At 32.3% G+C, this 11,593-nt stretch overlaps 1 protein-coding gene across 3 annotated transcripts; it reads right to left on the minus strand.

Annotated features, from left to right (window-relative positions):
- Positions 1 to 260: 260 nt before the first annotated feature.
- On the minus strand, positions 261 to 11,241 carry LOC120076635 (hippocampus abundant transcript 1 protein-like). Of its 3 annotated transcripts, none has more exons than XM_039030511.1 (14): positions 10,881 to 11,223; positions 10,681 to 10,792; positions 10,433 to 10,545; positions 8,342 to 8,464; positions 8,067 to 8,269; positions 7,240 to 7,315; positions 6,843 to 6,929; positions 6,555 to 6,635; positions 5,505 to 5,537; positions 5,282 to 5,335; positions 5,149 to 5,190; positions 3,788 to 3,866; positions 3,645 to 3,715; positions 261 to 418 (listed from the first exon to the last, which is right to left on the minus strand). In XM_039030511.1, exons 1-14 carry the CDS (start codon positions 11,043 to 11,045, stop codon positions 338 to 340), a joined length of 1,320 nt encoding a protein of 439 aa, XP_038886439.1. In that variant the 5' UTR covers positions 11,046 to 11,223; the 3' UTR covers positions 261 to 337. The 3 variants fall into 3 exon arrangements, with proteins under 3 accessions (XP_038886439.1, XP_038886441.1, XP_038886440.1); XM_039030513.1 differs by lacking the exon at positions 261 to 418 and adding an exon at positions 681 to 1,609 and having other exon boundaries at positions 10,881 to 11,228; XM_039030512.1 differs by lacking the exon at positions 261 to 418 and adding an exon at positions 1,871 to 3,531 and having other exon boundaries at positions 10,881 to 11,241.
- Positions 11,242 to 11,593: the final 352 nt, after the last annotated feature.

Below are 11,593 nucleotides of genomic sequence, written 5' to 3' on the forward strand. Positions count from 1 at the left end.
AATGTTCAAAAATTAACGAAAATATCCTAATCAAATTCCAGCTCAAGTACAAATACAATAAAAGTAAGCTCTTGCCATATTTGAAAAAGAAAAACAATGAAAAGTTAAAACATATAATAAATACATATTAAATGTATGTCATATTCCTTACCAGAAATTATTTTTCCTTCCAGAATTATAAATAGCCATTCAAATTAAATGATCGACCATCAACATTGTTTTTGCAAGTAACTTATAAATTTCTATTAAAAAAAAAAAAAAAAAAAAAAAAAAAAAAAAAAAAACCCTTAGGAAAATCTATTCAAAAATATGAGCAGAGGAAGCAGAGGAACAAGAACTAGGCTTCCATATGGCCGCTAGTGCTACTGCTGGCTTTGATAGGAGATCTTATCATGATACTCTGAACAAATGCTATCATCTGCCACAAAATAAAATAAAATATGTCCTTCATAGGGAGCATAATGGGCAAAAAGGATTAAATATAATCATTTTGCCTATAATAAAAATATAAAAATACTTGACGAATTCTAAGTCATACTCATTTTTGTGCATCTCACCTAATTATCCAATTACAATTTGCCACATAACAAAAACTTTCTACTTTTTTATATAATATATTTTTAATTTTCTTTGTTGTGTGTGATCAAAGAGTGATGCACAAAGATGGGTACATTTTGAGATGCACTAAAGCTTTACTCATAAAAATAAATCTGTTGATTAAATATGTCATATTCATATCCTTGTAATTTTAAAAATATTACATAACTCTTAGGGGTGTTTGGCTCACCAACATGAGTTGAGTTGAATTGGTATAATATACCAAATCATGAGTTGAGTTGAGTTGGTACAATATACCAACTCATTGTTAGAGTTGAGTTAGTATACTTTACCAACCCTCCTAACTCTCCCTTCTTTCTCATGTTTTTAATGGCTCCACCCATCCAATGAAAATTCCAACGACCAACTCCGGGCTCCAATGACCACCTCCAATGAAAATTTTGACTACGAAATCTGGATTCCAACAACCACCTCTGATGACAGCTCTGGCGACCAACTTCGAGCTCCGACAACCTTCATGCGACCAACTCCGATAACCAATTCTAGTCTTCGACAACCACCTTCGGTGACCCAACTCCGACGACCACCTTCACGCTACCAATTCCGACGACCAATTGGCTCCGACAACAAACTTCGATAACCAACTCCGACAGCCATCTTCGTAGGCTCCGACTATAAACTCTGATGAAAATCACCTTCGATGATCACCTTTGAACGAGCAACTCCAACGACCAACTCGAGGCTTTGATAACCCCCATCGACTACAAACTCCGACAATCAATTTTAATACCACCTTCATGCGACTAACTTTGGGCTCCAATAGTCACGTCCAACTACAATCTCCAGCAAAAATCATCTTTGATGATCAACTTCAACGACCACTTTCGCCCGACCAACTTCGAGATTCGAAAACCACTTCCGATGACAAACTTCGACTACCAACTCCAATACACCTTCATCTGACCAACTTCAGGCTCCAATAACCACCTCCGACTACAAACTCCAACAAAAATTATCTTCGATAATCAACTTTGACAACCACTTCCGACTACTATAAGATTGATGATTATTAAAGTAAGTTGTAGGGTTGTTAATTATATAAAAAAAAACATTATTTTGTCTACATTAAGTGCAATATTTATACGTAATGAATTCACATATCAAATGTGTTAAGAATATTTAGACGAAAAGTATATATGTAGTTAGGAAGTATGTAACTGTCATACCCCATCTCAGACTACTCTCTGAGCCTGTCTCTTATACACATCTAGATGTGTATAGACGAAAAGTATATATGTAGTTGAAAACTTTGTAACATATAACAAAAAAAAAAAAAAAAAAACCATAAAATGATTTTTTTTTCCTATAAATTTTTCCAACAAGAATTAGTAAAAAATAAAGATTTGTTATCTGATGATCCTCCAAATTTAGAGGAAATGAAAGTGAAACTGTTAAAGAAATATGGTGACATTCCATTAACTGCTACGATAATAGGGAGATTTAATTAAAAAGAAATCATGACATAGTAAAATATAGAGCAACAATAGTAGGAAGAAAAAGAAGGATGATAATGAAATTCATGGAGAAAAGTTAGCTGGAATCAAAAGTTTTGATTTCGTTTTAATTTCTTATTTTATTTAACCATATTTCTACAAGAAATGTAATAGGTTAATTGTTGTTCATTGCCAAAAAAGAAAGAAATAGAGAAAGAAAAGTTTTAAAAATTATATCTCAACTTCAGACATCATATCTCAACTCAATGTCAACTCAATGTCGAAAACAGCCCCTTATAGTTTAGTTACATCTCACTCAGCATCATTAATACTACCATTACTATATCCTGATTTCTTGAGTAACACAAAGTAATAATGGGTTGACACTCTTTGCCTGGGTGATGTAGTTTATTTTTAGCTTCAATATTTTGTCATTTTCTTCAAGTTTGACACAAGTTGTTAAAGGTTTTTTCAATTCTCCTGGCCGTAGTTTAGGTTGGTTGCAAGTTACCATGTGGTAATTTCGTTTTATTTAGTTTTATTTAGTTTGTTTCTAAGTTTAGGTTCAGTATACTTTATGAATAAAACATTCTGAAGCCGAAACCTTTTATCAATAAAACATTCCGCTTATCCAAAAAAAACCAATAAAACATTTTGAAACAATTCCGAACCGGAAGCACGTCTACAAGCAAAACAAGAGATGATCCTCAACCCAAAGCAAATCAGGGAGTCAGGATTCCAGAAGTTCCGAGCAAAAAGGGAGGAAATAATACTTATCAAAGGTCAAACTTAGGAAAGTGTTTCCGCTGTGGTCAACAAGGACATTTGCCAAATGAATGGTCTTCAAAGGAGAGCTAGATCTAGGTGAGAATGAGGGCTTTTCAGAAGAAGATGCAACATTTGTAGAATGGGATGAAGGAGAGACCAACTGTCATGTGTCCTCCAAAGAGTTTTTGTGTAGACATGCTTTATTCTGAACAAGATGCACGGTCAATAGTAAGGTTTGCAATGTCATCATAGATAATGGAAGTATTGAGAATATTGAATCTCTTAAGCTGGTTAAAAGACTGATCTGCATCCTCAACCATAAAAAATTGGCTGGATAAAGAAAGGAGGCCCAGATAAGTTTTACTTGCACTATTCCTCTTTCAATTGGAAATCACTACAAGGAACTTTGTGATTTACTTGATATGAATGTTTGTCATATTTTGCTAGGGCAACCTTGGCAACATGATCTATAAACCGTGCACAGAGGAAGAGACAACACCTATGAAATTACTTGGATGAGCCCCAAAGTAGTTCTTTTACCTAAAGATGGCAAAAAGAGTTCAAGAAAAACTGAAGCCAGGAACAACTTTCCTCTGTCATTCATAAAGAACCTCTTCATTCCAAGGGGGACACACTGAAGTCTGGGCAATCATTGTTAATGCACAGACCAATAACGATCATTCCAACACCAGAAAACGACAAAATATTGAAGCTAGGAACAAAAAATAAATTTAAGATTAATCAAACCATACTCAAATCATAATACTATAATAGAAATTGAGCAGCTATAGGTATCGGTTAATGTAGTGGGAAAAAGATTCTTACAGCAGCAGATCCGGCGCACATGATGCTAAATCCAGGGAAATAAAATGGGGCGTTTTCCGAGAGAAACAAAGCTGAAAATACCAAAACTCTGTTAGTGTTGTCCTCTCTGGCTGCTGCGTTGCATTATATGTTGCAAAAGTTACCTGTTAAAGGGGAGAATACCAATGGAGAAACAACATTGGCAAATGAGGATATGCCTGTAATGCATCCTTGAGCCTTACCCTAACAATCAATCAAATCCAGGTTGTTAAACAAAAATCAAGTCAAAGGGGGTTTTTAAAAAATATGGTTACATATTTTGAATTTGTAAATTGATTTGATTGAATTATTAATATTAATTTAAGTACTTTGCTATCTTATCCATAGGTATTTTAGCAATTATTAGTCATTTCTATTTCCATTCAAGGCTGTAAAAAGCCAAATTTTAGTTGTATCTGAAAGCTTGTGACATGCCAATCAACTGGAGTTTGAGAGATCTGTTGGTTCAATCCGTTGTAATCCACCAAAATCAGCTAGAGTTTCTTCTTTTGTTTCTCTCTGCCTAAACTCTAGGATGGGTTTTTTTCTCCCCTTGGGGTAAATCATAAATGTATAATAATCTGGTTGTTTATTATATTTATGATATACTCGATTAGTTTAGTTTAGTTTAGTTTTAAATTTTCAATTAAAGTTGATCGGTTAATTCCCTTGTCTTGGACCTGCCTTGAGCGAATAACCGAGTGCCTACCTCCCCACCTTGCATGCCCACATACTCAGCCCCAGACAATCTGCCCGTGACACACCAAGGCCACTCCCCACACACCCATTTTGCTGGATCCTTCTAGTAACTAATTTGATTTTTCAACCAGTCAAGATCTTTTGACTATATTATTTCTAGCATATAATTAATTTAAGAATAGGTTTTTAAATTATTTTTATTATAAGATGATTTAAGAAGTTAGATGAAATCCCTTAACTATATGAATAAACCCAATGGAGGCTCTTGTTCTACACAGTTTAAGTTGAATAAAATTTGAGTTCTCTCGCTAGAATTATCTGATTGCATTCTGCCCTTCTGCAAGCCTTGTGTTTAGGTTGTTGCATGTCCTAAGGCATTCAAATTTGGTTGGTCACCAAACTTGTGGAGTGTTTCAACTTTCGAGACAGGAACTAGTCTTATCTCTTGGTCTTTGACCATAAGCTAATCCTTTCAAACTATCACTTTGGGTTGATCCAAGTTGTGCAAAGGTGTTGAGGTGTGTTTGGTAGATTCCAAGGCAAGTTCTTAGAGCACTGTATCATAGTTCCTGTCCGGATGGGTTTATTTATCTTTCCTGCTATGGATTTGTCTCAATCCATAAACAGAGTTGCACAGAAACTGGAACTTCTTTTAAGGAGATAAAGATAATAACCAACATCAACAAACTAATGAAATGCTCATCCCATTAATTAAATTGTAAAATAAAAGTAACCAATGAGTGCCCAAAAACTATTGATTATGTTGAAGCTACTCTTGAAAACTAACCTGCTCACTGGCACCAACTTGCTTTGATACTATGCTTTGTAGCTGTGGATTACAAATGTGAAATAAATTTAGTGCAATCAAATTATCAATCGAGAATAATAAACTCTAGATGATCAAGAGGTTTGACACTCACGCAAGGCCGCCAGAAAATAAAGAATATGGAAAACATTGCAGCAACATAGGCAACCTGATCAATTATGGCAAAGTTAGTCATTTCATGGCATGATGCAATTTATGAAGAAGAGTCTGAACTTCAAATCAATGCAGCAATATAGAAAATAATTAACCAAATAAGAAACTAAATTTATTAAAAAGAATTAAACTTCATTGACAACTTAGTTGCAAAGAAGAAGTACCCAGTCAGCCCAAGCAAAACTGTAAAGAAGCATCTGCATTCAAAACCAATTAAACAAATTTAACCATCCAAGAATAGAGTAATCTTCAAATTTATTAACATGAAATTGAATTATTAGCTAAGAAGCACAGACACATATACGGATACATGATACAGATACGATACGATACGGCGATATATATATATATATATATAATGTCTAATTAATTGTTATAATACATATTTTAAGTTAGATTATAATAGATTCAAGAAGAGAGTGAAAACTTGAAAAAAAATCTAGTAACGTCGAGTGATTGTTGAGTGACTAAAGTAGACGGTAGAAAAGAAGTAGAAGATGAAGATTGAATAATGAAGTTGAGGATGAAGGAAGTGTGAATCATGATTCAAATAGTGAGAGAGAAGGGAAGAATGAAGATTTAATTACGTTTCGGGTTTTTTTTTAAAAAAATTATGTTTTATCATTTTTAATTTATTTTGTTTTGGATTGCTCAATTTAAGTGGACTTTTATGTTTGGAAGTAATTTTAAAATGGTTGAAATCACTTTTGTCATTTTCAAAATCACCATGAGACATGTTTAATTCTTCAAAACTAATTTTGATGATATGAAATTACATTTAAAAGTGTAAAATTGAAAATTAAATTAATTTTAAGTAATTAAAATTGTGTTTTCGAGTGATTTTAAAAATGAAAAAAAAAATGATTTTTGATGATTTTAAAATCACTCTTAAACATGCATTAAAATAAAATGGGTTGTAGGTTGGGCTTTTTAAATGGTTAGGCTTAAATTTGAAATAAAAAATTGACCCACGTATCCCCTTCACGTATCTGGAAGCAGATACGCGTATCTGAAAATTAAAAATAAAAATAAAAAAATTGGATACTTCAAATCACGTATCAGACACGTATCTGCCACGTATCTGGACGTATCCATATCGTATCCGTATCTGATATCGATTCTCTGCACAATTAGAAGTATATGTGCTTCCTAGATTATTAGAATACATTCATAACTTTTAAGTCTAGAAGCAAGAAGAACATTAGAAAGCTTACATGAATGCAGTTGAAAAAAAGCCCAACTGAGAGAACCCTGTCCTCTCCTAGAGCAGGAACCAAGATGGGCATTAAAAGCAGCTGCAATTATTCATGTAATGGTAAGAACTAAGAACACACATATGGAACAAAGCTGGATAGTGCCCTATCACCACTATGTCGAAAAACTTAAGCTCAAGCAGATAAGTTAGGGTACTATTTATTCTTTTTAACATATTCTAAACAGATACATAGGAAAAATGCACAGAAAGAAATGGATACAGACTAAAACAAAATAACATGACATGCCTGTGAAATAGTCGAAGCAGCCCCAGAAATCACCATCAAATCAGCAAACGAATCCTTGTTAAAGTGAAATCTGGCTTTCAAATAGTACTGCAGTTGGGAAATCAAACATAGGTTAGCACATTGATTGTCCAAGACAAGCTACTCATTTGAAATTCAATAGAACGCTTGAAAGTCTGTTATGGATGTAAAATTTATAATTGAGCCAAACAAAAGTTTATAATCTGAGTAAGATGAGGTGTGATCACCAACGACAACTTTCTATTTAAAAGTAAACCAAAATAAGTTCAATGAAATTACAACTAAATGTTTTCCCACGAATAATTGAGATGGATTTCAGTCATTGATAAAAAATTGACAAAAGCTAACCCAGAATAGATTCTTGGACCAAAAGACGAACCAGTATAGAAGCATAAAGGCCAACATCAGCAAGATTGCCAAAAAATGCAACAATGGCCGCTAGTGAAAATGTCAAGCTGCAAACAACGAACAAAAGAAAGAGGATTGAAAATTTAAGAAGAAACTCAAGATTTCCCCATAAGCAAACAATTTGGTCCAAACTCCATGACTACGAGATTACTCAAAAGCGAGAGTGTAACTTGAACTCCTATTTATACTTATTTATCAATGGTTAGATTACTAAATACAAACGTCAATAGATCCTGCTCTTATTCAAAGACCATCTGCAATATGCCACAAAATGGTATGACAAGAAGGAAAATATCAAAAAACGATGACAAGATGGAAAAGAAATGGATAGGCACACTTTTAGTCTCTAGAACTTGGAGTTTTCGAAACTAACACTTGAAATTTAATTCTAGTTTCTATTTAAATCTTGACATCTCAAAATTGGGATGTTTGATTCAAGGTTTGAATTTGATCTCTAATTAATATCTAAAGTTTCCAGAGTTTGAATTCGATCTCTAATTGGTATTTGTAGTCAGAAATTGGTTTGCCTCTTACCAGAATTTCGGTGTTAGTTGACTGAATGAAATATTGACGTGAAACCAATTAATACATTGCGGATATATATTTTCCAAATGGGTTGGAGTATTCTCTTTTTTTTTTTTAATCCTCAAAAATTATTTGAAACCAATTTCAAACATTAAGGTACAATTAGAAATCAAATTCAAATGCCGGATCAAACATGATATTTTCGAAACTTAAAAAACCAAATAGAAACTAAATGGAAGGCCAAAATGTAAGTCCATAAAAATGAACAAGTACCTAGTCTTCAACAGTGCAAAAAGGTCCTTCACTGAAGGCAAAGCCGTAATAATCTGTTCTTTCTTAGGCGAAATTAGATCCGACGAAACAGACTCTACATTCTCCCCAGACAGTAAGAAAGCAGAAAGATTGCAATCGGCGACAGAATCGGTAAGGAAAATCCTCATGTAAACTGCCGCCACAGCTGCCGTGGAAGCCGCTACCTATTCAGGAAGTCGACGATATGTTTAAAACAGAGCAGAAATGAAATTTCAGAGAAAGAAAGCAGAGAGTACCTGAAAAGTGGATGGAATGGAGAGAAAACGAGCACAGAAAGTCCCGCAGACGAAAGCAGAGGATCCAATGGCAGATAGCAGTCCGAATGCAGAAGCTCGCCGGTGTTCCGGTACATTGTCGGCCTGTAATTACAGAGATATACCCAAAGTAATGAGTGAATGGCCATGGCGTCCAACAAGGGTTTAGGGCGTCGGCTTGAAGCAGCCAAATTGACAACTGCTAAAACGGACAGGAGCCAGGAAGAAAGCCATTTAAGTGGTTGGGGCTTTGGACGTACATTTCTAACGGAATTTTGGACGTACACGTGTCATTCTATTAACGTCATCTACTCAAATTATAATTTTACAATTTTTGTTTATTTTTATCTGTACTTTCAAAATGTTCATTTTAATCTCTTACAAACGAAATAAAAACAGAAAAAAAGAAATTAAAATAGTTATTTTTTAAAAATATAATCATCAAAACGAATATTTCAAGAGTATAGAAAATAAAATGAACTAAAATGAACATTTTAAAAATATAAAAACTAAAACGAGCAAATAGAAATAGTGTTTAACCCTAAGTAATAAGTTTATGATTTTTTACTTAAATGTGTTTCTGAAAATTTGAAATACTTGACATTTTTTATGAATGTGTTGAATATAAAATAAAATGTTTAAGTGATTTATTCTTAAACACAAAATTTAATTTGATGTATAATAAATTCATTAGTTTTTATGTAACTTAAATTATGGTTTATGTTTATAAATCCTAATTCTACTAGTTAGTATTTTCCTTTCCTATATTGTTTTATTTTTTACTATTTTCCTTTTTTTTCTTGTTATCTATTTATTCTTCCATTCACTTAGGTAAAGATATTTTGATTATTTAATAAAATATACAAAACAACAATTTAAAAAATGTTATATCATGGACCTATTAGACAAACTTCAAATACTTCTTTTGAAACTTTCAAAGTTAAGAGGCCTATTAGCCCTAAAATTGAGAATTTATGGACCTGTTACATACTTTTTAAATTTATATACTTATTAGACATAAAAATAAAAATTTAGAGATCAAAATCGTTATATAACCTTGGGGTGAATATATCTTATATTCAAATCTTTATTTGATTTTTAACCTTTAAGATTTGTCCTATTTTGGTCTCTTTTAAAAAAAAATATCTATTTCAATTACTAGTTCTCTTTTTTTTAAAAAAAAAAACATTTTGACTCATAGATGATAGAACGTTCATAATATATGCCAAAATGAGTATAGTTGAACTAAAACCAAGTGCTATCAATTTTGAAATTAGAGGTTCAATCTTCTTTCCCTATATATTATTAAAAGAAAAAAGAAAAAAAAAACTTCCATAATATATGTTTTAGTACCCTAACTTCTAGAGAATCAACCGTTATGAATATTTATTATATTATTTTTCCCAAAAAATAAAATCACTTATATAATATTGGGTTTAACCCATGTGGTTTAAATACATGCTCACAAGTCACACCTTAGCACATTAATACACATCTTAATTTTTTTTTCTTTTTTATATTTTAATAAATGTGAAGGTCGAGAATTGTGCCATCAATCTTTGATATATTTGAAATTATGTCGTTAATTTGTTAATCTAAAATAAATTTAAATAGAAATAAAAATAATTTGAAAAGTTTAGAGATAGAAATGAAAATTAAACCATATATATTAGTCCTCAATGTCTTAGTATTTTCTCAATCTATGATTTTCAATTATGAATATAAAAATTAACTAAAATAAGTTCAAATGACATAACAATAAATCACTAAATTTAAGAAGGATTTTGAAAGAGAAATTATGCCACTTAAAAATATAGTCCAAAAGATATAAGTACTATAGTAGAATTTTAAAAGATGAATAATAGTTATGCCCACTTAAAAATAAAGTTTTAAAAATAAAAATAACAATAATAATACACGATTTAGAAATTTAGGAGAGGAATCACTCAAAAATTTTACTCTACACGTTGTTTTAGAAATTTAGTAGAGGGATCACTCTCTTTTGATATGTCAAAATGATATATTAGGGAAAAAGAGATCTAAAAAACGGTTGATGTGGGAAAAGATTCTTACCGCATAAACAATGGCCAAGCACTGAACGCTCCCTTCACAAATCGTACTCGTCACACACTTCAACACAAAATAAATGTAGAACAAATCCCTCGACCTTCCATACCCTAATATTCCTGTAATCAAATGAAGAATTTGACTTAGAAAAAAAAATGTTAAACTTATTAATGTAAGATTAAATTTACCGTTACCAAACGAAAAAGAAGAGGTTTAGACTAATGAGAGAAGAGAGTGGGCAACCAACAACTAACCGAGGGGAATTACGGTAAGAACCATGGGAATGGTGAGCAAAGTCTTCCTCCCAAACTTGTCGGACAAGTTTCCTAGCAATGGCATCATTAGCAATGCCCCAAGTCCTGTCACCTATATACCTCAAACATACAACATTATTCGGATTATTCGTCATAGATAGGAAGTTACGACTTTGTTAGTTCCATCGTAGAAAACTTACGACTTGTTGAAAGCCGGTGAAGTAAATGGCGAGAGAACACTCGTCTTGACCGGGACACAGAGCGGACATGGTGACATCTGTAATGGCCGGAGTGATCATCATGGTTGCAAAAGTGTATAGAAATACTGTCACCAACAAATGGCTAAGCTTCCAAATTTCTTCCATTGTTCTGTTTTTCCTTCTTTCTGTCTGCCTGTCTTTCTCCTTTTATGAACTGAAACTTGCAGGCTATTGTGTAATCCTAATCCACTTACCCATGTAATGGCTATCTTCTTGTAAGAGGGGAAAAGACCATAAAACGTGGGTCAATTTTAGTTAGCCTTTTTCCAAATAATAATAATTAATTAATTAATGTGTGTTTATTTGGTTTTTTTAACTTTAAAAATATCTAGTAGGTCGTAAGATGTTGGATAACTTTTTAAACTTTTAATTTTGTGTCAAATATATCTATGCAATATATTCAATTTTTTTTTTTTAAAAAAAGATAAAAGATAAAATGATCTAATATTTAAAACTTATTTTTAAAATATCGTATAGGTTATTGATGATGGAGCTAAGAATGTAAAAACAGTTCACTAGAATAAGCCGAGATTAATTGAGAAATTTAAAGAAAACAATAAAATTAGGAAACATAAGACAACTCTAAAATCAGAGAAAAATCACGATCCACCAGAAAGAGATTCACTCTGTGAAAAATTGTTGCAACGATAGAA

Source organism: Benincasa hispida, chromosome 4 (genome assembly GCF_009727055.1).
Source record: "Benincasa hispida cultivar B227 chromosome 4, ASM972705v1, whole genome shotgun sequence".
In the NCBI taxonomy this organism is placed as follows: domain Eukaryota; kingdom Viridiplantae; phylum Streptophyta; class Magnoliopsida; order Cucurbitales; family Cucurbitaceae; genus Benincasa; species Benincasa hispida.

What these genes read in the sequence shown, in the direction of transcription:
- LOC120076635 (XM_039030511.1), bottom strand. Translation starts at nt 11,045, where the DNA reads ATGGAAGAAATTTGGAAGCTTAGCCATTTGTTGGTGACAGTATTTCTA. An exon ending in GCTTGGCCATTGTTTATGCG is followed by an intron (nt 8,465 to 10,432) that starts GTAAGAATCTTT and finishes CTGTAATTACAG; the next exon opens with GCCGACAATGTACCGGAACA. An exon ending in GCCTTTATGCTTCTATACTG is followed by an intron (nt 6,930 to 7,239) that starts GTTCGTCTTTTG and finishes TCCCAACTGCAG; the next exon opens with TACTATTTGAAAGCCAGATT.